This window comes from Hippopotamus amphibius, chromosome 7 (genome assembly GCF_030028045.1).
Source record: "Hippopotamus amphibius kiboko isolate mHipAmp2 chromosome 7, mHipAmp2.hap2, whole genome shotgun sequence".
In the NCBI taxonomy this organism is placed as follows: domain Eukaryota; kingdom Metazoa; phylum Chordata; class Mammalia; order Artiodactyla; family Hippopotamidae; genus Hippopotamus; species Hippopotamus amphibius.
This window is the reverse complement of record NC_080192.1, coordinates 112549852-112577460: the sequence shown is the minus strand read 5'-3', so window position 1 is coordinate 112577460 and position 27609 is coordinate 112549852. Positions and strand designations below refer to the sequence as shown.

The window sequence follows — 27609 nt, the reverse complement described above, 5'->3', positions numbered from 1 at the left end:
GGGGAGGGGATGGAGAGGAAGGAGAGAGAGCAAGGCCCTTTCTTTAGCCAGTCTCTGATAATTCAGAGTACAATAAGGGTGAATCTTTAAACAGGACATCATAAACCAAGCTTATGTTTCATGAATTTATTGTTAACTAAGAATATCAGACGTTTGTAGAGCGCTAAATGTGGGACTTTTGTGCAAAGTCTTGATGTTTTTTCTTCAATACCACTTAAGTATCAGTTTGGAGTCTGATAGAACAGGGCTCTGTATCCTTCATTCATCTAATTTTGTTTCACTTTAAAGCATACCTGATTCCACATGCATGGGAAACAGGCACAATATTCAGATATTTCAAGATGTCCATGTGACTATCTTTGGGATCATTAGTGCTAATTAAAGAAGTTGCTACTTGTGTTAAGCTGCTTCAGAAACAAAGCTAATCTGCAGTCTCCGTAAATCTGCCCTTTCTGCCCTGCCCCCTGAAAGGCATGCCAGCAGTTAAAATATTAAAAGTGCAAAGATGGCATCTATGTGCCCCAGAAAGTAAACCTGATTAATCGAGGGTTTTACTTTAATTCTCATATTTTTATAGAGGAAATCTGACTTTTGTGTATTTGAAAATATAGTATTCACTGACTTTAACGTACTGAACTTTTCCCCCTGAGTTATTATTGTATAATATTCAGTAATCATTTATGAAATGTGTGTAACATTTTTCAAGGGGATTTACATATCAGCTTTTCCTAGTGGAATCAACAACAGTAGCATGAAATGTATCTACTCCATTTACTCTTATCCAGTGCTCCTACTTTCTTTTTCCCTTTAATTTTTATATATGGTAAAAATTTCATTGAAGAGAGATTTTAGATGACAGGACTGTAATTTTAAACCCAATAGAAGAGGTGTAAGCAATTTGAGCTTAGCTGAAGCATAATCTTAGGTTGTCAAGAAGAAACCCATTCTCCCTATGCTAATCAATCAGTGTATCAACCAACCAATCATCTCTTCAGCTTAGCATATGTCCTAAGGTTTGATATATCTATTAACTGCCCATCATGCAGCTGGTCTCTGGATGATGAGATTCCCCCTATCTTGGCATTTGGCGGCCGACAACTGAGCTATCACAGCCTCTGATAAATACCAAAGTGGAGATTTCAATCCTGTTCCTGAGCGCAGAGACAATCTAGAAACGTTGCAAATATTCTTAGAAGAGAATACACAGAAAATTACATTTCTCAAAGCTGTGTTGTGTGTGGAAATTATATATATTACATGATTTCCCCTCTCTGAACACAGCAATATAAAACAAAGTGACTCTTTTATTATGATTGGAATGCTGGTAATCAAAAGAATTGTTGGAATCTGCTATAAACTCTTAATTGCAAGACAAATTACATGTAGACATTTGAATAAGTAAGAATAGTGACCAATTAGATGATAAATTTCCTGAAAACAAACAGAAGCTCTATTTTATAAAACAAGGCGCATGATCATTGTAATTTGGGGGAGAGGGGTCACTATTTCCAAAGGTTGTACACTGCTTCCTGGTCTCAGTTCAGAGTAGATGAGCTTACAGTGGAATGTCTATAGCCTCTTCCACTAGCCATGGTTTGGAGATAGTGAGTGTTTCCATTAAACTCTCCACTGAGAAATAGAAACCGAAAGGTCTTAAATTTAATTGCTATGAGTCTGTGAATATATTGAAATTGGAATGAGTATGATTCGTTTCTTCAAGCACTGATTTCTACCTGGAAGGTAAAAATCTTCCCACAAGATGCAAATTCAAATCATGATGTCTTTCCTACACTCTTGTTCAAGTCTCTTACTCTAAAAAGAGAGGCAAGGTGAGGTGTTAGGGAATTGTGGTTCTAACCCAAGCTCAGCCACTAAAGTAGCTAAGCAAGCCACTTAATTCTTTACGCCTTACTTCATAAATTGAGATTTCACTAAAGCACCCATGAAAAGTAGTAAGTAATTATTCTCATCATATGTAAACACTATTTCATCTTCTTCCAAATGGTTATTGTTTTTAATGTTAATTATGGTATGAATTTTGCCCTTTACTATAGTATTTGCTTAGCCAAAATCTCTTTAGCCCTATTGGGCAACATAAACCGATGAAAAAGATATTCCAGGCTAAATACAATACTCTGGGTTTGAAGCAGTTTTTTTCAATCATTTGTCAAGGGTGGGGCCAAGGAGGAGGAATAATGGAGTTCACGATAATGTGAACTCTTTGCTGCTGGAGAGAGAAGGAAATCTGTTTTCTGTCCTGAGACATCCAGCATGAGTCCATAGAGACCGTGATGACTTCTCTGTTCTCAACAACTCAGCCCCGTGCACTTTGATCTCAACTTAAGAACACTCGTGTGTCCTGGTGTGAAAGAGCTGGTAAAAATATAACAGCTCTAGAATTTCTATATTTTTCTCAACAGAAAGATAACTGTGGTGTCAGGTTCAGAGCAATAGTTTGGTTTAAATAGTATATTTTGAAGGCCCTTCTCAAGGAGGTGTGATTCTCAGAGAAAACACTTTGCTATATGGGTTCAAGTTACAAATTAGCAAAAAGCTCCCACCCCCCCACCCCCCCAAAAAAAGCACAACAAAGAAGCAACACAGAGAATCATTTTCTGTATTTCAAGTCACTTAAAGGGACCATTCTGGGACTCATTCCAGGCTGCTCTGATTAGAGACCGGCATGTTTGTAGATATCCACAGATAAGCCCCAGATATGAGCACCCATGACACGTGCTCTGCTGAACGAGGCAAAAGGATTGATTTGGAGATGGCCTATTGAATGTGGATTCTTTGCTGCTGGCCTGGAAACGTGTAAGCATGCACCTTTCAGGCCCAGGACAGCCTTACTCCCCAGAGCATCTATCCTGTCTTCTGGTGATAATTGTCCTGCCAGCTCTGCAGATTGTGGATATAGATAAGAAAGGCAGTGAAAGTGGATTGAGCACAATTAGAAACTTATCCACACTAGAATTGACCTGTGATTGCATTACCAGGTAGAATCAGGTGCTGTTTCTACATCATATAAAGCTTTATACGTCATATAAAGCTTAGCAAGTAAATCTTGTAAAAGAAAGAGGGATTCATTTTTCATTGTTGTGAGTTTCAGGTTTAGAATATTTTGCTACTGTTCTACATAAATCCAGCATGCCCTCACATACATCATGTAAACCTGCCACAGAGAACTAAAAGAAACAAGGAGCTCCCTGTCCTCAAGGCATTTGTGTTCAAAGACAGCATAAACAGATGAAAATATTTTTATGAAAGTTTGAAGGTAGTATCAGCAAAATTTCTTTATCAGAGTGTTATTAATGTTTGCTTTTTTCGTATGAATTCTTTTAAATGGAAAAGGGGGTCTAAAACTGCAGTGAAAATTAAAGAGCAGGAGATAAGATGAGACGGATAAAGGGGAGACTGAAGAGAAGGGGTGGAGGAAAGTAATGGACAAAGAGAGGGTCCCCACTGGGGCCATGGCTGTGCTCCATCTGCTCTCTGGGCCCAGTCTACATTTTAGGGAGGGAGTTACTTCAGCTTAGAATGTGTTGGGGGCTTGAGAGGGAGTATTCACCCAAACATCAGGCACCAAGTTTTTTCCACTGTCTTAGTCAGCTTGCTCTGTTGTAGCAAAATGCAAAAGACTAAGTGGTTTCTCAGAGTTCTGTAGGCTGAAGTCCAAGATGAGAATCCCTACCTAGTTTCTGTTGAAGCTTTTCTTTGTGTCTTGTAGGTGGCTGCCATTTCGCCCTGTGCTCACATGACCTCATCTTCGTGTAAGCACAGGGTGGGGAGGAGCACTCTCTGCAGTCTCTTCTTATAAGGGTGCTAATCCTATCATATCAGGGCCCCACCCTTAGCACCTCATAATTGCCTCCTTATGGGCTCTACCTCCAAATGTGGTCACACTGGAGGTTAGGGTTTCAACACATGAATTTGGGGGGAACACAATTCAGTCCATGGCAACTACCAATTGTAACTAGAAAGAATCTCTCCAAAGATGTCTTTCCAACTTGCCGTTGAAGAGACCACTATTAACCAGTACATAACCCATGATTCTTAGCAGGATTCTGGAAGCATTGTGCCCAGCCATTAAGCTGCAGAGCAGAGGAGGGGAGAAAGCAGGCACAGAAAGGAGAGGGTGCTTAGTGAATGCTTCATAAACACTCTGAATGGGTGAAAAATAATGACCTCTGACTTCTTTGTGGTTCTTAACTCATGCTGCCACAGATTGGTTATAAGGTCCATATCACACTGTGATATGAAAGTATTAATTGAATAGGGGCAATCAGAATTTCTATGCGAGTAATGACCTAGAAAATAATATTCTGCCCATTCAACAATAGAATGGGAAACCAAGGCTTCATTTGGCTACACAGTTCTCTTGACGGGGTCAGATTTTTATGTTAAACACTGAGGTATATGCATTTTATGTCCTGTTTTAGCTCTTAAATCTGATATGAATTTCTTTAGAGTAACTTAAGAGGAAGGAAGAAAATTAAGGGAGGAAAGATAGGAAAGTGCTAATATTGTCCTTTTGGTTTCATTTGTGACTTTCTGACAGATACCTTTATCAGCCTTCATCTTGAATAGTAACCATTCCATTAAAAACAAACCCATGAATTTAGTTAATATTAAATGTACCAATATTAGTTCTTAGTTTTGACAAATCTAAAATGTTGACAAGAGAGAAGCTGGGTGAAGGGTAGCCAGCAACTCTCTATCTTTGCAGCTTTTTACCTTTCTGTAAATCTAGAATTGGTCCAAAATAAAAATTTATTTTTAAAACCCAGGTATGCGTGTTTTACAGTAAGCATGTCTGAATAAGAAAGCCCTTAGCTCTACATTTATGGGAGCATTTTCTCAATGTTGCTGCAAATGAGTACACATTTACATTTGATATCCTGAGACGCTGATGGCTAACCCTACATTCATGTCTACTCAGACAGGTCCCTGGTTGGTCATGCTGAGATGCTCGCTTATCTGATATTGGATCAGAAAAAGAGGAGGATTTAGAATTATCTGACTTTTTGGAATGCCACCCAGCACTAAAAATAAAATAAAATAAAAGTAAAATAAAATAAAATAGAATAGAATAGAATAATCTCTTTGCATGTTTACTAGCCAAAGCATACTGCATCACATTGTAAGTTGCTTTCAAGTTTGTGTTTTCTATTAGGCTTGCCATGTGGTATATTCGTGATCATGTGAAAGTGTCTAATGGTTACTGTAAAATTAGAGGTTGTCCAAACAAATTAAAATCCTAAAACTTTCTCTCTGAAGTGTGATAATTCTTAGCTACACTAGTAAACAGTTTGATATGTGTTTAAACATAATTCGATTTTTTTCTCAGATTGTCTTCTCTTAAAAGTATGTCTAACAAGGTGTGTGACTATATAATAGAGGAGAGAGTATTTGATTTTTATTTTTTTATGTTGGTTTCCACTGTGTTCTAGGCCCATTTGAATTTTTGAAAAATAAAAAGGTAATAGAAAAATGCATATGTGTGTCCCTGTGCTTACTGCATTGTTTGGCTTATATTTTTGTGTCCATCTTTTCCCCTTAAGAGTGAACTTGTTGAGAGTAGGAAATGTGGCCTCAGTATCTAGCCCAATTCAGTATGTAGTAAGGATTCAGTAAATATTTGTTTGAATGAATAATTGAACAAAATCACGTTTAAATGAATTACTTCCTCTTTGAAGAGAACCAAATAACTACCTCTTGGGTTGCTCTCTTCACTGCCCTTGTTTTAGGATGGCCTCACAGTTTGGACTGGTTTTTATTCAGCTATGTATACTATCATTCAGCTATGTATACTACCCTTTCAAATCTGTAAAAAGTGTTTAAAAGAAAGAGAAATTGTTCATGTTTCAAAACCTATTAGAATGCATTTTCAAATATGTCAGACACATCTTTGTTAAAATTAAACCACGGATTGGTTTTGAGCGAATAGCCCTATATCCTTACAGATGCTGTGGATGGATGCATCTAAGCTGCTTATTATATTGATGGGTTTTGCTGCTCTGCAGCAAATGAAAACAGGCAGCTGCTTCCTCCATCAAAGCAAAAAGCAGCCTGAGTTTTTATTAACCGAGTGTTCATTTCTTCTATTGCCAAAATTCTTACACAAAACAAAAGAGCAGTTTTAGCACATTATTGCTTAACTAGACATGAACAACTGACAGCAAGTGATAAGCCTGTCTGCTTTTCACAACTGGTAATCATTTTTGGAATAGATGTTTTAATATAGTTGAATATAAATTTTGTAATTTACATCTACAATGGTACGTAAATTTATAGATCCAGTTTGTTGCAGGAGAATGAAGGCTATAATCACAAAAGGCTTTTCCCAGTGTTGTTTAATTTTTAATGACTATTTGAAAACTGGGGAAAGAAAATGAAATCAAATTCATTTCTATAAAAAATACAAAAAGGTGTTAAAGACAATCAGACAAGTTGGTTGGAGCCATTTGTAGATGGCCCCGACAGAGCGAGACCCCTGTGTTTACAGCCAGGACGTGCCTCGCACTACATTTCCACATTAGTTGCAGTGAGCCATCCAAGCTCGTGCACCAGCAGAAATTTCTGGAGAGCAGACCATCATGTTTCCCTCATATCAATGAATAATGATGAGCAGGGAGATAGGAAGGACAGGGCCTTGGCCATTTTGCACAGCTGAGATTTCCAGCCAACTCTTACAGTGTTTCATTTGGTTTTGTTTTTTCAGCTACCTAAATATTATACATTTGCTCTCAGATAGAATGGCAGAGAGGGGTTTATTTAAAGTGGGTTTAGACTGAACCTCAACAAGACGTTGCCTTATATACCAAGTCAATTTGCTGAATGGTGTGTTACCTTTTGAAGCTTGCTAAAGGCAGTTCCTGCTGTAAAAAGGGGAGGTGGTCCTCCTCATCCTCCTTCCTAAGAGGAGGAATTTGGAATGAAGGCAGTTTTGAAACGCTGGGATGGGTGTCTTCCAAGTGACACTGCGAAGTAAACAAGTTGTGTTGCCTAACGAGCCTAATGCCAGGGCCATTTAATAAATGTACGTTGTGGCTTTGGCATCTGCAGCACATGCCTCCTAAATACCATTTTCTCTCCAGGGGAGCTTTCATAAATGCGCAGAGCATGCACTCCACATGGAACACAAGGCTTTCAATTTGTTTGGAATTCAGTCACAGTGTTTACCCAGAAGTGAGATAAAGCTGGACTCCAAGGCAGGAAGCTGCTGTAGAAATCAAATTCACCAATCATAGGTAACTCAGGGAGGACCACCCCTCCTTACTCTCCTTTGGTGTGTCATGCAAGTGTGTGTCTATGTGGGTAACGTGGTTAGATACCTAACATAAGGAACACTAACAATTATTTCTAATACTTTCCTCTTCGTTCCACTCCGTTCGACACATAACTGCTCTTACATGATGTTTCAGGACATAACAGTCCTATTTTTAAAAGGGTTATCCTAGCCTGAGGACACTGAGTACTCAGGGCCTTCAGGGAGGATGTTACTTGGAGTAAAACTGGCAACGAAAGTCTTCCCTTTTTTGCCTATGGGAAGGATGTGCTGTGTTTCTGGGGGAACCCAGGCTGTGTTTCCCTCCTGCTAGGAGCTCTCTGGTCTGATTTCCTGGGTCTACCTTTCTTAGAAATGACTGCTCTCACTTTCTGACATTCTCTCTGACCACTTTCTGACATTCTCTCTGACCAGTGGAGATGGAGCATTTAAGCACCGCGAGAGCTCACACTGGGAGATGTTCTTCTACCTGTGCTTTGAGACTTGGGAGAATTTCTTCTGCCCCAAAGGTAGTTTGTTACTCTGAGGAGGAGGAAGTATGTTTGAGGAAAATATACAGCATGTATCTGAGAACTGTGCTCAGTATTGGAAAAGGAAAAATTGGAAGTCATCTGTTATTAATATGCTGGATTAAGTAAATTAAAAAGCTATCACAACTAGAATGTATAGATGTAGAGTCATTCTTTTCTGAAACTGTGAGATTTAATTAACAAAGGCAGTTCTAATTCAATAAAAGGAGACATGTTATGAAGATTTGATCTCTAAGATGGTTTTGAATTCTTTCTAAAATATATCCTGGATTATAGTACAAATAAAACATTTTAAGCAATCTAATTTCTTTAAAATGTCATGGACTAAATCCCACTGACGATTTTATAGCTTTAGTTTGGAAATGTAAAAATGTAACGATCTATAGCCATTGGATTTAGAGCTGGAAGAGTCCTCAGAAATCAATTTGACCCTTCCAATTTATTCTTGAAACTAGAGCCCAAATATGATTTGTCCAAAGTCCCCAAATTAGTTGTCGACTGAGTCATGAAAACTTGAAACTAGTTCTTTTGATTCCAGAACCAGCTACCAGGGTTGTGACAATTAGTATAGTGATTAAGAGACTGGCCTTTAGAGACTCCGGTGGGCTCAGATCCTGGCTGTGCCATTTAAACTCTTCTGTGCTTTGGTGCACCTCAGTGTGCCCCTTAGCTGGCCATAATGACAAGTACACACCTTATGGGGTTGTCTTAAGGATGAAATGAGATAATCTGTGTAAAGTACACAGCTCAGTGTTTGCCGCGTAGTAAGTGTTCAATAAGTGGTGCTAATAACAGCAACAACAAACACTAACTGCACTTACTTGGTACTCTTATAGTTCATTCGGTACTCGTGTCACTGCATCCAAGCTCGCACTGCTTGCTGCACGACAGGCCAATAAATTGAGAGACGAGTTGTTGGGGCAAGGATTCGCAGCTTTATTTAGAAAGCCAGCAGACAGAGAAGATGGTGGACTGGTGTCCCAAAGAACCATCTTCCCCAGGTTGGAATTCAGGCTTCTTTTATACTAAAAAGGGGAGGGGGTGTAGTTGATTGTTGCAGACTTCTTAGTGTCCGAATCCTTTGTTCTTGCAGCTGTCCACGTAGGTCAGGTCACATGCTCCTGTAAACCTCCAATAAGCAAATGTTATTCTCTGTTCTGCAACTTTTTATCTCTATATGAATGGAAAAGTGTTATACCTTAAAGGTGAGGGCCTTGAGGATGGGTCATCCTGTATGTTTAAGGCTGTAGACAACATTCTTAACTTGAAGAGAAGGCAACAGAATGCAAAGGTTAAAGTAAAAGAAACAGATTCAATTTGGAGTCAGATTTGTTCTTCCCTCTTACACTCTGATCTATACTTACAGTGTAGACAATATTATTACTACCAGATAAGGAGTTGATACAAGGAGAGCTTAAGTGACTTGCTAAGGTCATAAAGCTAATAAGCCTCAGACCTGTCTTCCAAGTTCACATCCTCACTGTCTGAGCCACTAAAACTGTGGCTGTGGCTGCAGTGTATCCCTTTTTCTCAGTGGTGCTTCAGCATCTTCCTTGTCCTATCTCCATTTCTCATGTCACTTAGTTGATTTCACAGCATCTGCTCTAAAACTGACCATCAGACTGAGGCTGGGGTCTGGGGAATGCTCTCTGAAGACTCTCTTCCCCTCCCTGCCTCTGCTTCACACTGGAGCCGGGACTCCTTTTAGCTTTCCCTTACCTCATAATCATCAAATTAATAGGTATCTGAATTAAAATTTAAGTTTTAAAATTTGATGCACTTCTAATCAAATCACACCCATAAGCTGACTCTGCTTGTAGTCCTAGAAGAATTTATCGTAGAGATACCTGGGCAATTTTTTGTGCCCCTTCACTTCTGTATGCTCATTATCTATATCAGTTGGCTTCCCCTGGAACAGGAGAAGAAAGAACATTCCAAAAGAATTCATTTGGACCCTTGTTTTTGCAATCTAGTGGACAGCAGTATAGCACAGAAGTTAAGAATAATGGCTCTAGAGTCACATTACTTGGATTCAAATTCCAACTCTATGACAAAATAGCTGCCTAATTTGGGGGAAGTTTTCTTAACCTCTCAGTGCCTTGATTTCCTCATCTACCTGATAGTACCTGGCAGCAGTCAGCATTCAACAAACCTTAGAACGTCACAGAGCAAGCTTCTACCTGCTCACTGTACTGGGCTACACAGCGTTCCCTGTCACCCACATGTACCCGTGTTCTCCGTGATCTCTCTCCACAAACACAGGGAGACTTGTGCTTAATAATTGCTGTTCAGAGCAAGTCTGTTAATAGGTCAGAGCAGAAGGACAAGTATAGAATAGGTATTGTCCATATATGTGGAATTCTTACTTAGGATTGATTCTCAAAGTTCCCACAGCTAGGACAGATTTTTCCAGCATTCAGTTTTGGTTTGATTTTGTGGATTATTGATTAGGAATAATAATCTCCATGAAAGTGTCATAAAAATATAATCAAGATTGATAGAATTGCTTGGATAGAAACATGTCAAAGGCAACAGCAGCAGCAACAATAGCTAAGATTATAAAAAAAATGTACTATCTCCCAAGCACTAAGTGCCTTACTGCATTATCTCATTTAATCCTCACAGCAATGCTTTGAATAGGTACTGTTATTGTAACAGGGAAGAGCCAAATCTGACTGCATGTTAGACCTGTTTCTTTTACTTTAACCTTTGCTTTCTGCTGCTTTTGTTCACTAAAAGGATACTGTCTATACACAGTGGCCTGCCTCGGGGAACCCTGCCCCTCTTCCTGAATGTTAAACCAAAGTGCCTTTGTTCAGGGAAGCATCCTGACCCTGTCTACCTGTGGATGGCTGGAAGAAAGAGGAAATTAACACATCTCCTCCCTGAGGCTGGGCATTCCAGGGGACAGTGCAAATCTTACGGCCTTTTTACTTTACTTCCTCATCTCCTCCCCCTCTCCGTTCTATAAAAGAAACTGGCCTCTAAACCCCGATAATATGGTTATTTTGAGACATTAGTCTGCCATCTTCTTGTCTGCTGGCTTTTCAAATAAAGTTGTATTCCTCGCCTCAACACCTCACCTTCAATTTATTGGCCTGTCGTGCAGCAAGCAGAGCGAGCTTCGACTCGGTAACATCATTGCTTGTACTTAATAAATGAGAAAACTGAGGCACTGTCTACCAGTGCTGCCTAAAGTGGCAACACCCCCTACCCCGGTAGTTATTCTCTATTTTGTTAATGTTTTATTTGCGTCACAATATTTATTACTATCTAAAATTACTTTGTTTATTGCCCCTATTAAAGTTATTTGGGCAAGGGCTTTGTTTTAATCACTGCTGTAACCCCAACTCCTAAGAACATCCTGGCTGCCAATAATTGTTTGTTGAATGAATGAGGCTTAAAAAGTTTAGGTACTTGCCCAAGGTCACACAGCCAGTAAGAGCCAGTATTCAAGCTGCACTCTATTTAACCCCAGAGCATGAGGTGTGGTTATTTTATTTACTTACTTACTTACTTATTTATTTATTGGCTGTGGGTCTTCGTTGCTGTGTGCAGGCTTTCTCTAGTCATAGTGAGCAGGGGCTACTCTTTGTTGTGGTGCATGGGCTTCTCATTGCGATGGTTTCTCTTGTTGTGGAGCACGGGCTTTAGGCACATGGGCTTCAGTAGTTGTGGCATGTAGGCTCAGTAGTTCTGGCTTGCAGGCTCTAGAGTGCAGGCTCAGTAGTTGTGGCACATGGGCTTAGTTGCTCTGTGGCATGTGAGATCTTCCCAGACCAGGGATTGAATCCATGTCCCCTTCATTGGCAGGCAGATTCTTAACCACTGCGTCGCCAAGGAAGTCCGAAGTGTGGTTCTTTATTGTAGCTTTTTATAGCTTGAAGGCCCCCTAGCATAATCTTACGCAAGCCTAGTATTTTGTGGATGAGGATACTGATGCTCAGAAAGGCTAAATTACTTCCCAGTATCACACATGTTGTGAGTGGGAGACCCAGAATCAGATCCCAGACCCCTAGCTGTATTTTTGTACCATGAATTCAGCCTGAAGAGGAGCTCGTGTAAAATGGAAGGAAAATCCTATACGTATCTGCTGTACATCATCCGCCCACTTCTTCATGCCATAAACCTAAGTCACACTTGACACTTCCCTCTCTCTTACCACCCCCTTCATCTAATTAACTAATAAGTCTTGTCAGTGCACCTTCTAAATATAGCTCAAATCTTCCCCCTTTTCTTCATCTCCACTAACCATCACCCAAGCCACTATCAGCACTCACCTAGGTAGTTGTAGGAGCCGCCTGCCTAGTTTCCCCACCTCCTCTTGCCCCTTTTCAATCTATTTTCTGTAGAGTAGCCAGACTGATCTTCTAAAATGAGGATCTGATTATACCACTCTGCCACTTAAAACATATCATTTATTTTAAGGTGCAGTTTAAAATTCTTAGCATGGCCTTTGGGCCTATGGGATCTGGCCCCTAAACGCCCCTCCAGTCTCATCTTGTCTTACCTCTTCCTTTCTCATTTATTGTACAGCTCCACTGACCCTGTTTCCATTCCTGAAACATCAAGCTCTTCTTTTCAAAGCTTTATTTCATGGGGCTTCCCTTCTTTGGACCATTCCCTCCATCCCTGTGCCCCTCTTCCTCTACTTGGCTCTTCATCCTCTGGGTCTCAGCCTACAAGCCATTTCTACAGAAAAGTATTCCCTGATGGACTGCTCCCAACCTCCCTTCCAACCAGGTGAAGTCCCCTATGATTGGTTCTCAGAAACACCCTCTGTTTTTCCTACACAGCACTTATTACAGTTATAATTAGGCACGTTTTTCATGTACTTGTTTGTCTAATAGTCTCCTTCCCTAACGAGGCTGAATCTCCAGTGACCATGCTGCATCATTCCCTGCTGATCCACAGGGCCTGAAACATCGTAGATGCCCAATAAATATTCCTAGAGCACTCTGTAGTCTTCTTATGGATATCCACCCTGGGTTGAAGTATCAGTGACAATGCAGAAATGTTTAAGGAAAAGGAGACAGAGCGTAGACACTGAAAACAGTCCAAGAGGTTTACCTAGCCATTCCAGCCTGAGCAGCTTTTCATTTTAGTACCATCCACCAGTGCATTTCTTCTTCCAGAAGAGTCAACAGCTTAGCTAAGGGTGTGCTGACCTCTGCATTTGAATCTCAGGTTTGAGGAAGGCCTTACTTCTGACTCCTGCATAATGGACACGATCATTTAGTTGGAGGAGGATAAAGAAGGCTGCTGCTTGCTGTCCAGTTGTCAGCTGACCCCAGGAAAGCCACGTCTGTGCTGCAAGAGCTAGGTGTGTTGTCATCATGGGGCCAGTACAAGCCATTAGAGTAAGAAGAGGGAGTCAGCAGTGCTGCCTGTTGGATGCTGTCTGTCAGAGTCCCAGGACTTGTTTCTAACACAGACTACAGGGAGGCAGAAAAGCTCTCAAATGAAAGTGATCTAGAAGGACCCATGCTTGGCTAGAGACTCATGTCTTTTAATACCTACAGACAGTTAATTTTAGGATTTGTTCAGCCTCCAGATTAATAATGGACATGTTTGTTTCCAAATTAACCACAAAACTTGGCATTTAAAGTAATTCCAAACTAGCTACTTCACAGATGACAAAAAAGCAGTTACGTACACTAAATAGATCACATTGCCAACTTTCCCCCCTCATTACTGCCACATAAACAGCTAGTTTTTCATATTTTAGTGTTGGCTGACTATGGGTTTTCTGATGTCTACAGATTCGACAGGCCCAGTTCTGACAGAACTATCTTCAGGGAATGAACCCTTTGTTTGAAAGAAAATGGAATGAAACCAAATGACCACAGAAGTCCAAGTATAATATTTTTCTTCTTCCAAACAGAACTCTTGTTAAGCTAATGCTTTTATGGAGGCCCAATGGTTGAAGAAGGTCTTTTCTTCTATGAGTAAAAGTAATTTGATTTATACAGAAAGCACTAAGGAATAGGAAGTCACATGACTTTGAATAACTTTTTAGAAAGTGTCCTAATTCATGGCATGTATTTCAGAGAGCAAGTTATCTAGAATAAGCCATTAATTAAAATGTTTTGTAATGCTTTGGCGGGGATCAATACTTTAGCTACTCTAAATGCCACCCTGGGCATTCTGCTCTGCCTCATCAGGTGATGTCAAGAACATGGTGGAAGTGCCTATAATTGATTGGTAGAACCCTACAATGTTATTAATGGAGTATAAAAATCTTGAGAAAAATAAACCCTTGCCATTAGCATCCTTGGCTTGTGTGTCCTAAAAATTATTCTTATCACTTTTCCAATGAGTTTCTCTCTGTTACATGAAGCAGAACCACTGTTAAAGGGAAGTTTTTAAGATATAAAGGCACAAGGATGACAGAGTAAGGAAACTTACAACATAATTTTGGAAGCTGGGAAACAAATGGATGAGCAGTCATTGACTTAGCAGATATGAGAAAGCCAGCAGTTGGGAAAGTTGAGAACCAACCCAAGTCATACTTCTGAAATTTTTAAAGGCTCAGGAATTGGTGGCACCAGGTAATTCTAAAAGTAGGAGTTGAGGGGAGGCGGCTAAAATAAGGAGGATTGATTGAAAGTGGGTTAAGAAGCAGTTATTTCCCCATTCCAGGCTACTGGGTAACTTCTCCTTCTGTACTGCTAACAGAAGAGGTTTATTTTCCAGAGGGGGTTAAACTGAGGGGTTTTGGATTGGAGGACAATAAGCACAGTTGAAATCAGAGAGTCTACCAAAAGCAGGGTGAAGGGATTAGGTGAACATTTGCCGACTGATTGCTGAGCCTCTCTACTCACACACCACCCACATCACTCAACCCTCTTCACCTCCAGTCAGCTTTTTATCCTTCTACAATCACATTTATGCAAACAACAAAGAATTACTAGGTATAGCTGAGGAAAGCTTTTAATGTGACAGGTAGAAAAACCAGTAAACAGGAAAAAGCAATGTGAAGAAGACAGACTATGTAAAGATAAGAAAACAAACTATAATTAATAGTTTCAAGCAATTTTAAAAAGAAACTTCATTCATGAAACAGGAATAAGATGCTCTGAAAAATAAATATTCAGAGAACTACCACCAACAATAGCATAAATGAAAAGAACAGTAAAAGAGTTGGAAGATCAAGTTGAGAAAATTTCTGAGAAAGTATCAATAGGAAAAAAGTGAGAGAGAGAGATAGAAAGCAGGAGAGAAAAGATAAGAAAATTAGAGGATGAGTTCAGGAGATTAAACATCCAAATCATGAGTTTCAGAGAAGAGGACATAAAAATGGAGGTAAGGAAGTAATCAGTGGAATTTCCCAAGAAACTTTTTCAGGGATTGAAGAACATGGAGTTTCCAGATTGAAATCACCATTGAAGCATCCAAGCTCTCTACCATTTACCTTCCACACACTTTTTTTTCAAGAAGCTGCTGGAGGCTGTGTTACACTAAAATGAGGAAGTAAATCAAGAAAAAAAGACAAAGGTAGAGGACACAAGAGATGGAACACAGCAGAAGGGCAAAAGGAAGCCTGGAATGATAGTGAAGAAGCATTTCAGGAGATCAGGGCTACCCCGGTGCATTAAACATATTGGGTGCTCAGTCCAGAGCAAGACAGGTCGGGAGACACAGGAGAGATTTCCTCATGAGGCTGATAGAATACCTTATGTGAGAAATCGACAACTGAATTTTGAGATTGAATAAAAAATCTTAGCAAATGAGAGGAAAAAATGACAATTAAAAACTCCAGAGGGGGGAAGATTATACATGAGAGAAAAACCAATCCTAGTTTTCGACATAGTTCAGTTTCCGCCCCCCGCCCCATGGTTGTAATAAAATTGACAATGCGTAGTGACCTTACCAAATGATATCTATATTAGGAAGATGATGATGTTGGGTGGTTAAGGCGTGTGTTATGTGTGGTGTGGGGAGAGGAGTAGAGTTAAAGGCAAAAAATGCTTATCTTCCATCGTGGGGGTCGTTAGATTTTGCCTAAAACTGAAAAATCAATACAAACATAATATGTAGAAAAATGTAATTACCAGAATAATCAGCTAAAAGAATTGAAAGCAGTAGTTTCTGAGGAAGGGGAAAGATTGGGCAGATGGCCCGGGTACTACTGTTTGTCTTAATCATTCTCACAAAACTCAGTGGCTCTTTAAACTATGTATAACTTCTTTAAAAATAAGAAAAAAGACCATTACATTCTAACAAATGGAATGAGAAAACTTTTTAAGATAACAGCTTTATTGAGATCTAATTCACGCACCATACAATGCACCCAGTGGTTTTTAGTGTATTCACAGAGTAGTGGAACCATCACCACAATCAGTTTTAGAATACTTCATCACATCTGAAAGAAACCTCGTACTCATTAGGAATCACCCCTCATTTATTCTGGACATTTCACATAAATGGAAAAATAAAACAAACATGTGGTCCTTTGTGTCTGGCTTCTTTCACTTAGCATGATGTTTTCATGTTCTACCCATGTAGTAACATAAGTCAATACTTTATTTCTTTTTATTGCCAAATAATAGTCTGTTGTGTGGGCATACCACATTTTATTTAGCCATTCATTAGTTGATGGACATTTAACCACTGGACTGCCAGGAAAGTCCCTTGGAAATAAACACCCTTATTAAGGGTGTAGTTTGGTAGAGTTCTTTTTTGGGGGGTGGGGGGGGGCAGTTTGATATATCAGAATGTGAAATGTACTTGACTTTTGACCAGATTTCCCGTTTTTTGGGATTTGACCTAAGGAAAAAAATTATATGTTGGGGGAAAAACATGCATCTTTATTGTACCACTGTTTATAATCTCATAATATCAAAAACTTAGAAATTAACTTAAATGTCTATCAAAAGGCAACTGGTTAAATAAATTATGATGCAAGCGTAAAATATTTAGGCAGTCATTAAAAATGATTCAGGTATGGTATATTTTTATTGTCGTGAGAATTTATCCATCACATACTGAGTAGGGCAAAATGAGATTATTGAATACCTCCATGAGAAGATCCCACTTGTGTAAAATATCTTTATGCCTGGAGAGATTTTTCAGAATGATGTTCAAAGTGTTAACAGTGATTATATACTCGTGGTGGAATTTTAGGTGAGTTTTAAACTTTATTCTTCGAACCTTTTGTATTTAATTTAGTTAAAAATCAACCTCTATAATTTTTCGGAGAAAATTATAAAACTATTTTAAAAGACTATGCATTTTAGAAGTCACATTTTTGTACTTAATCAAGGCTTGAATTTTAGTTAAATACCCTTCCCCTATCATTATTTTTTAAAACCTCAAAATTGTCTACTAAAGGCATAAAGAAATTCATTATTGTGGTGACTATATTCGCTTGGGGTGAAACACTGTCTTGGGCTCTTCCTTCAGAGAATTTTATTATGTGTTTTAGTCTTTACAGAGCTCTTTTTGTGGAGGTATGCCAGGTATTAGGACTTTGGGGTAGTGCCGAAGCTAGTGATTAGGAGCAGGTTAAAAAGTTCTCCCTGTGTTCTGGTTATTAGGGTAATTGTTTGGGGTTCACATATTTTCTCTTCCACTCCTTTACACCCCTTTGCAGGCGAATAACATTAAAAACAGCTTTCTTTTTCTTTGAGCTTGTTATGAGTTAGAAACTGTTCTATACTGTTCTATTTCATACACTTTATTCATTTAATCCTCAACAGCAATCTAGTGAAGTTGATATTACAATAATATTATTTTCCAGATGAGGAAACTGAGGAATAGAGAGGTTAAGTAACCTAGCCAAGGTCACTCAGCTAGGGAATGCAGAGCTGAGACTGGAGCCCAATTGAGTCTGGTTCCTAAGGACCTGTGATCTTAACTGCTGCACTCCACTGCCCCTCTGACTTTCCTTCTAAATATGACTCCAGACACTTCTTGCTGGTTTACTTTGTTTCTCCCCTAAACTGTCATTTCTACCAGAAATGCCAGGGAGACTGAGCTAGTGAATACAACTGACTGGACTTTCCTGCAACAAATGCTCTATAGAGTCATTTCTTTGCTGTTTGTATGTTTATCCATTGATTCTCTTAGGATTTTACTTACCATTTCTTTGACATCATCTTCTCTGAAGTTGTTTGCATTTCTTACTCCTTGAAGCTGGAGATGCATCTGGGAAAACTGTCGTGTTAGGTGTTTCAACTTTGCATCAGGACCCATTAGAAGAGTGCTTAGTGCGAAGGCAATGAATATTCCCTGCTCTTTCCCAGGACTACATGGCATTCTCAGCCCCAGGTGGTGCAGGATGCCTGGTACCCTGCCTGATCTTTACGTCTGATCACTTGGGGAAAACATAATTTTTATAAGGGTATAGTTTATTCTGATTATAAGAGCAATATATATATGGATTGTAAAAATTTTGTAAAATACCAAAAGTATAAAGAAAAAAATTAAAAGCACTTGTAATCCTACCATCCTAGGATAACCACTAAAAACTATAATTTCCAAGCATGTCTGGCTTCTCTTAAAGCAATTCATATTCATTCATGAAAACTATATGTCTTCTAAATAAATAATTTACAGAAGATGATTTTAGAAAGTGCTCCTCCATGGAATTTAGTAGGTAGGATTATTGTTAAATTGAAAGATGTACTAAAGTTGGTGAAATTTAAATTTCTCAAATTTATACTCCAGTTTGATTTTTTAATTGAAGAAAGTAAATAATTATGCATATTGAAAATTTAGCGTGTAATCAAACAAAAAGGTATAATGGCCTCAGTGGTTTTATCTGCTCCTGCAAATGATTTTTCTATATATTTTTGCTGAATATAAGTTGCATATACAGTAGGTCTTCAATGGATGCTTTAAGAATTGGCCAAAAAGAAAATTCCTGTGTACGAGAGTAAGATCTATCTGAAATACCATTTAAAATTTAATTTTGGATGTTTATAATTTTGGTTGTTATTGTTTTGCTGTTTCGTTGTGATTGAAATCTAGTAAAAATTATTTAGGATATTATACTACTTTCCTGGGAAAAGAGTTATCAACAACAAAAGAAATGCATGTGATAAGACATTACTAGCAATAATTATGGTAAGATTGAGTCAAGTTGAAATAGTTTGTACTGAACATTATTTTCAAAAAGCTATTTCTTAAGAGAAAGACTACAGAAAATGTTTATAGAAGAAACTTCTATAATCAAAAAGTCTATATCCTCTTATGTTTTCCAGGCATCTGGCCGGCTGAAGAGGTTTTGGCTTACTACTGCCTCAAGCACAGTGATGTATTCAGGTACAAAGCTGCAGTTAAAATTTTGTTTAGCTTACTATGGGTACTGTATCTGCATGCTAAAGATTGCCATGATTACATTCTTCAAATTAAACTGTTAAAAAATATATATGTGTGTGTATATATATATGTGTGTGTATATATATGTGAGAGTAAGGAAGAAAGAAATGAAGGAAAGGGAAAAAAAGGTCATGGTGAAAACATGTTGCTTCTGAAAAAGAAATCTGAATTGCCTTTGGGTACTAATATCGCACAGCAAGCTTTTTGCTATATGTCAAAGGCTTTTGATTTCCACTCAAAGCATTTTATTTCACTTTGATTTTAGGGAAACAAAAGTGAAGCTCCAATCAATCCTTACTGATTGTGAAGGTCAAAAAAAAAAACCAACCAAACAAACAATAAAGACATTCTTTAAACTTCTGCTAGGGAAGTCACTACAGAATATTTGATAAATAACCCACAGCTATTATTTAAAGATGCCATCCCACCCTTGATTTTAGAGGTATTTTATAAACCCAACAACATGTATTTGTAAAATGTAAATTACTACTACGGATTCATGCTATGGAAATGAATGTTTTCAACTGTCAATGTGCATTATAGATTAAACCCATGGATGGGATTCAGGAAAATTTTAGAAAAAAACTCCTTTTTTAAAAAAATGCTGAAGATATTCGGTAGACCCAGATAATATGGGTTTTTTCATTTTCATTCTCATTTTATAAAAGTCATCCAATATATGCTTCCTGAATAGCCCATTATGATTTCAGAGAAGCCATTAGTGATCATGTTAACAATATATACTTACAAGATTGGGTGTGTGTTTTAACAATATGTATTTACAAGATTGGGTCAATAATATGTCATTTTTGAAGCTCTGTGGGTCCATATTTACCAACCAGTCTATAATTACTTGGAACAACTTAATACTCATTATGTGTATTTCAGAATATGAATGTACTTGCTTAGCTTCTTTTCCTCCTCTTCCTTCCCTTTTCACCTCTGACTCCCTTGATTCTCGCTCCCTCTCTCTTTAAATCCTGTTGAGGAAATGAGCGTCCCAAACTGGGAAGAAGAAACAATCTCTTAAGAATCTAAGCATATTAGGCTGCGGAACGCCGGGGATTCTTGCTCCATTAGATATGCCAAAGCAGTTTATAGCTGTGATGTGTCCTCTACAGTTAAATTTGAAGATTGAAACAAAACACCATAAAAGTATTTAAATGTAAGAGTCCCAAATTCCTAATTAGGAATTTATCTGTAATTAAGAGGTTGGGTTTAACATATACACACTACTATATATAAAATAGATAATCAACAAGGACCTGCTATGTAGCACAGGGGATTCTACTCAATACTCTGTAGTAACCTATATGGGAAAAGAATCTGGAAAAGAATAGACACCTGTGTATGTATAACTGAATCACTTTGCTGTACACCTGAAACTAACAACATTGTAAATCAACTATACTCCAATATAAAATAAAAATAAAAAGACTAAAAAAAAAAAGAATCTAAGCATATAAAGTAAGAACAGGGCAGTATTGAATTGGGCCGCAGAGCTGCCCTGGAAGCCTGGCATTTGCTGTGCTTAAGCTTGCCTGGAGCTCTGGTCAGCGAGCAGTGGTCCAGGGCAAGAATGTCACACGTTGAGGGCTGATATTTAGGCACAAAGAGGAAGGTAAGTGCAGAGTGCCACCCCAGACTGTCAGCTTTAACTCTGAGCTGCTTTACTTTTGAGCAGTGAAGTCAGAGCCCAGTCATTACTTGAGCCTGGGTTTGCTGGCTTAACCATATTATGTCCCACATTGTTTATTCACTGTGTTGTGTTGGGGTCAGTTGTGATTTAAGTGTTCATTGTTAAATGCTCTTTGTGTAATTGTTCTTTATGGGGGCGGTTCAGCTTTCCAAAATGTTTCAGTTTGTTTTAGAATATTTTTTTTAAATTCAAGATTGCATGTATTTGTGTGTGTGTGTGTGTTGTGTGTATGTGACTGTAAGATAGGTATATACACACTCATATATATTCTTCATTTACTTGTCTAACTGTTTTTGAAGGAATGAATGTGGATTAACAGTGTTATCCTTTCCTAACAATTATCTTTCGCTACTCTAGCTAGTTTAGTTCTAAAAGACAGCGCCATTGACAAGGGAAAAAAAAGAGAACCTTCTCAGATTTTTCAGCTCAGCGGTGGTAATGTTGCAGTGAACACTAATGAGGGAACCCCCACTGATTTGCCTGCTTTGTGACTTTTCTATTTCATAATTATTTTTAAAACGCAAAACGACATGAGGTAGCCTCGTCATGTCTCTACAACTTCCTGGTAGCGCCGTTCTTACTGCAGATGGCAATTTGTTCTTGTAACATATATATCTCTCTGACCATTTTCATCTAATTTGTATGGGTTCTACCATTTCTTTTCTCTCTTTCAGGGACCTTGCTGTGTGTGAGCTAGGGGGTGGCATGACATGCTTGGCTGGGCTCATGGTAGGTCTTTTCTCAATTCCAATCCCATTCAGAGGGAGGAACAAAAGGAAAAATGTTCCAGGGCCTCCAACTGCTGGGTCAGAGAACCGTCAACAGCATCAGCTGCGGTCAAGCTGCCGGGTCTTGAGAGACCTTCTAGATTGACTTCCTTTCGGATCATATTGATTTTATGGTTGCCTCGATGAGCAGAAACATTTTACCTCCGTGTAGTCAATATCGCTTGTTGTGACATTCCAGGCCTCGCACAGTCTTTCTTCGCCATCGCAAAAGCTTTTTTTTTTTTTTTTTTAGATTATAGTCCCATTTGCTAAGATACAGGAATAGCCCGGCGAATCACAGTTGGAGCACCATGATATAGCTGCTAATGTTTTGCCTGCATTATTACACCAACAAACATGATCCAGAGCGCTCAGTAATTAGATTCTTTTGAATTAGATTGGCCATTCAGGAACGTCGTTCCCCATTCTCTGGGTTCTGAGTCATGTATTCAGGAGATATTATGTAGCAGCACAGTGCATTAGACAAGTTTTTATGTCTCTACAAATAAAAGCATATTGTTACACTGATTGGCATTTGACAAACCTGTCGCTCTTACACAATGTGTCAGGGTTACAGCCCAATGTGCGAGCATGTCAAAGCTCACAAAAAAATTACCCTCACAAAGCCATCTGCCTGCAATGCAAAGTTATATGAAGGGCATCAGGCAGTCAGACAGAAGCAAGCTGAAAGGCAGAGTGACAGCCTTGTATGATGGCTCTACTAGATAAACAGAAGCCCACAAATGAAAGCCTCTCAGAATACCATCATCCGCTGTCACAATGCAATTACCGAACAGAATGATAGCAAGATAGAGGCTCCCGCAAATGGAATGATAAAAGTATTGACTGATTTGATTGAATGATTAAAATAATGCAGACATAAAATGAAAAAAGATTGAAGATTGTTACAGAGAAATAGGTGAGGAAGCATGATACTGAAGGCTTGTCACTCCTGTCTTCACTTCCACACAGACAAGCATATTTGCTCATTGTTTGCTGTGCTCCCTTTCTTTTTTTCAGGTTGCTATTTCTGCAGATGTCAAAGAAGTTCTGTTAACTGATGGGAATGAAAAGGCCATCAGAAGTATCCTTATTCAGATAGAAAACGGGTTTGCTGTGCTCATTCCTTTTCCCCAGCTGAGTAACAATTGATATAAAGAAAGACAGCATGGGGTATTAAAAGTGTTCCCCCCACACGCGTGATAAGTAATTAAGGAAAAGTAGAAATATATGGAATTCATTGGCTATGACTAACTGTTGTTGTTTTTTTATTTCTGATGGATTTTTATAGTCACTTCTCATTAAAGGAGCTTATGATTTGTGGACCACTCAAAGCAATAAGAGCATGCGTTCCGTAATAATTTTCAAGCACTCTTGTCCTTTTATTTCCATTGAAATTTTGCCGGGATAAAATAAGTGATTTAACATTTATTATATAGGACATTGCTTGCAAAAAATAACTTCCAGCTTCATGTTCATTATTACCTTTCTTCCGTTTGTGCAGACCATGAAATATTATACCTACTTGAATTCCTGAGGCGTTTCCTGTATCTCCCCACTGGAAACAGCTATCAGTTTTTCATTATTTCCTTTTATTTAGGATTATAAAAGCTATCTCTTTTTTTTCTGCTATGCTGTTACAGTTCAAACCCCATTATATTAGATTATGCTTTCCTAATATGTACACAGAGTTCATAAAAATTGAACTGTACTTTAACTAAGAAAGCAAGCATAATTTGTGGCTACTTTAGCAATCGAGCTGATTTGTTCAGGGGCAGTTAACAGCCGTTAGAAATTGAGAGGAAAAGTGGAAGATGTATTTGCTTTGGATTTTTTGGTGTGCTTTCCATTTACATTATGAAAGAGGCAATCTACTTTTTGAATTTTAGGCCCCTAAAATGCCAAAGCAGTTTTGATTTTTTAAGAGGTTGAGTATCTTACATAGAGCCTATTTTCGATTTTCTTCTTCCACCTCCGCTGTATAATTTTTTGAAAATAAAATTTGCAGTAGCTCTATCAGGCTGCTCAGACAGGAGAAAGGAGGTACCAGAAGCACAGTAGCTAATATTGTTCAGCGGTACTTGTGTGCTCTACAGAGCCCCACCCAGCTAATTGCCTGACAGACTTAAAAAAAAAAAAAAATCAGGAAGGAGGAACAGCCAATCGCAATCTTGGCCTTTCACACCAGGGAAAGAGGTCACAAAAGGCGCTTCCTTTTTTAAAATGCAGGATTTTAGTCACCATCCTCAGACTGTCGCAGGTTTCTCAAAATATTCCTGAGGATGAGCGATATTGTTTCATTCACTCTGCTTTATTCTGAGTTCTCCCACGCACTGTATCATTTCACTCTGCTCCTCCTCCACATGTCAGGGAACAGAGAGCAACAGGAAGTCAGGTATGCTGGCTCAGCCCCAACGGATGTCTTTTGGGGGGAAAAAAAAGCAGGATTGTTGGCAAAGAGAAGGTCATTTTAACCATGGAAACTTTCAGATGGGGCTCAGCAACCTGAGGTTTTTCTCAAGTCCGCAGGTGTCTTATTTAATAGCATCAGAAACCAATTAGAACTTTTATCAAACTATGGGAAGCATCTGTGGTCAGTATGTAAATTTAATTGTACTAAAATTATTGTTGAGCTAAACTACAGAGCTTCCAAAGAAGGGAAGCAATGCTCATGGCATTAATGAATGCACCTTTGCTTTAAACAGCAAAGAGTCCATGCCAGCTCATGAAATCAGAGAGGAAATCTCCGATTCTGTATTCCATCCGCCGGCCTTTCAAAGAAATGATTGGTACAGCCCCCTCCCAGGAAAATGGATTTTTAACATTTGGTCCTCAGAAGCTCAGCCCCGAGAGTGCTTTATTGTGCTGGGTTTTACAATGGGTTTAATATAGCGGGGTGCCAAAGGGCAGGAGGGGAAGAACTTTACAATGTAGATAAAGTAGGTCCTTTCAGGATGCAGACCAAAACTGGTCGTGTGTTTTATTTCATCTCTTAGGTCTTTCCTGACGGAATTCAGTTTTTATCATGCAGTTGTTCTATGGTTGTGTGCCTTTTTCTGTTGTAACGAGATCTAATTTTTTTTTTTTAATTAAGAGAAAAAAGCATGCGTAAAGCCTTAAAAATTGGCAACATGTTTTTCCTGCTTTTGATACTGATGTTATTCTTGATTTGCTGACAGAGCTCACAACTGGCATTCATCGTAAGCTGTTTTACTGAGTGAGGTTAATATGAATGAAATATTTTTTTTTTCTATTTGTGTGCCTACTCTGTAAGAATAACAAATTCACTGAATCACATACTGTGGATGCATATAGATTGAAACAAACTCATTTAAAAATTACTGTTTACATCTTTCTTTTAAAATTTTAGGAAGCCTAAATTATATAGCAGTTGTAGGATATTATCCAAAAATTACTTTCTAAAAAGTAAAAGTGGATGTCAACAAAAAAGAGGGAGAAACATTGCCAGAAGCCAGAAAATCTCTAAGCAAAGCTGCTAATTATTCTTAATGGGCAAGATGAGCACATTAAGAAACAAATGAATACATCAGTGAAATGTAATTGAAAATCGACCTGGCAATCGCACATCACATCTGAGTATTGGCCTGTATATTATTCTCATCATTTAAAAAATTATTTTTGTTGTTTTAGGCATCTGAATTGAGTGAATCCAACCGAGTCTTACTTCCTAGTCTCTTAAGCGTCTAAGATTCTGATTTTTACCTTTAAAAAAATAGTGTTTTCTGATATTTCTTGTTTATCTTCTGTTATTTCTATTTTTAAAATATATGAGGCAATGAATGGCGACGTTCTGAATCTTTATATCATAGAAATACATCAACCAGTTGTAAGGTTATTTATTGTCTCCCTGAAACATATCAAATGGATTTGGCTATGTCTTCAAGCGCTCTCTGCCTTGAACCTAGAAAGCTAGATGTGGATTTGAAATTTATTAAACAGAGATATCTGAAAAGAGATTAAGACTTGAGATATAAGGGAATGTTGTAAGTCCTAAATATTTTCTCAGACTCATGGGTAGATGTCCCTGAGGTTCTCCTTGGTCCTTAAACTGCACTGCTGGGTCTAACCCAGAGCCCCCTACCTGAGAGCCCTTCAGGTTCTGTTTTATCTATACCCAGAGAGAAAAAAGGAGAAGTTGGAAATGGGATCATTTGGTTCATCCAGTTCTCGAATATATCCTAAAATAGTGTGAAATGTGTTCCCTTTTCTTTGGCAGAGCCTTTTTATTGTAATAAAGGAAGAAATCTCCAAGTGCCCCCAAATAATAATTACTCAATAAAGTCTGGAGCTGGTGTTGACAATGACATAAGAATAGGGGAGAGAGATGGTATACTGTGTTACTATTGATGCCAAGCCTCTTCCCAATCATAATGAATAAAAGTTCAGTCGCACATCACATCTGAGTATTGGCATCTGAGTGTCTCTCTGGTATGCTCACTAATTCGCCCAACACAAGCACCCTGCCCTGACTCATCCTTAGTAAACACCAAATAGGTTATCTGCAGAATATGGCAGTGTTTGGTGACCCAGGCTCTGGACCCAAACATCTTATCCCCACAATACGCACAGGCTGGATCACAATCTTGAGCTTAGGGTTCTCCCCAAATTGGTAAATCTCCTGTGAATTTTGAAGAAGATACCCCTGGCTTAACATGATTTTATTTAACAAAATCCCTGACTTGAATGATAAATTAAGCTTCATGTGGACTGTGCAGCCTGTGGATGGTTGAGACCTTGGGAGCGCCCGGCCATCATCCTGGGTCCAGGCCCCTTCCTCCAATATCAGTGTCAGCTGTTCTTCTATTTACTAGATAGGTCCAAAGTGGACTCTGTGTGCCTCACATTGGGTAGGAGCTCAACAAATAGCTTTGAAAATTAAATTTAAATTAACTAATAAATTAAACTAATTAATTAATGAATTAAACTACTGTTAACTGCATGCCATTTCAAGTGCTAAAGATACAGCAGTGGACAGGACAGACCAAGTTCCTGTTCTTGGAGGACACAGGCTACATCTTGACTAGAGCACATTTATACACATGAAAGACTGAAAATCTATAGAGCAGAAGTTCTTTGATTCCTTCCGGTCATTTAAATTCTACAATAAAAATGTTCACATAATAGTTTTGAGCAACAGGGAAAGAAAATAAAGCTTAACTGCCAAACCTCACTTTAGTCACCTTCACCAGCCTCTCATCCCTCCAAAGCTTTTGCCTGAATTACTGAAAGAGGTAATGAATTGACATGATTTAGGCATCTGTTATGTGTAAGGCACCTACTATGTGGGTACTCCATTAAGCCTATAAAATAGGTACATTATTCCTGTTCTTGAGATGGAGCTCAGAGCTCACACAGTCACTAAGTATCAGAACCAGTGCTAGAAGTCAGGTTTATTTGACTTCATAGCTTCCCTGCCACCCCCATTAAACCATTCTTTCACCAAAACCCAGAATGATTTGGTAAGTATCATCTTACACTGGAGGAAAAGGCTTCTCATCCATAAATGTACAGTTGATACTGCTAACAGAGTTCAAAGCACCTCTATATCATACTCTCAATTCATATGAGTAATAAGCACATTTTAAAATATTTCACAGCCTTTAAATTAGCAAATATTGCCACATCAAGCATTTTTAAGACCCTTTAGAGATCAAAATGAACAGGATTTATTTTATAATTTCATAGCTTTCTACCCTCTCCTTTGATGGTGCAATGAAACTAAAGGTAGCATAAACCAAGAAAGTAATGCTTTGTGAATCACAATGTTATTATTTTAAAAATACTTTCTTGCTTAAAGAACAGTGCCAGCTCTCAAAAATATATTGACTATATGCAGCTACTGATAAATATAATAATCACTAATTGCAGGAGGCTGCTAATATTTTAAACAAGATTTATATATAACGTTTAATTACATTTATGTATATAACATATAATTTGTTCAAATAAATATTATACAGATATATACATATATGTATA

At 38.4% G+C, this 27609-nt stretch overlaps 1 protein-coding gene across 2 annotated transcripts in view; it reads left to right on the top strand.

Moving 5' to 3' along the window:
* Positions 1-27609, top strand: part of CAMKMT (calmodulin-lysine N-methyltransferase) — a 403439-nt gene that overhangs the window by 333969 nt on the left and 41861 nt on the right. The window contains exons 4-6 of one of the 2 annotated variants that reach the window (XM_057743475.1): positions 19026-19086; positions 21517-21571; positions 22630-22693. In XM_057743475.1, coding sequence (XP_057599458.1) covers positions 19026-19086; positions 21517-21571; positions 22630-22693 — 180 coding nt within the window. The remainder of the gene's footprint in view (positions 1-19025; positions 19087-21516; positions 21572-22629; positions 22694-27609) is intronic. The other variant, XM_057743477.1, reaches the window with a different exon arrangement.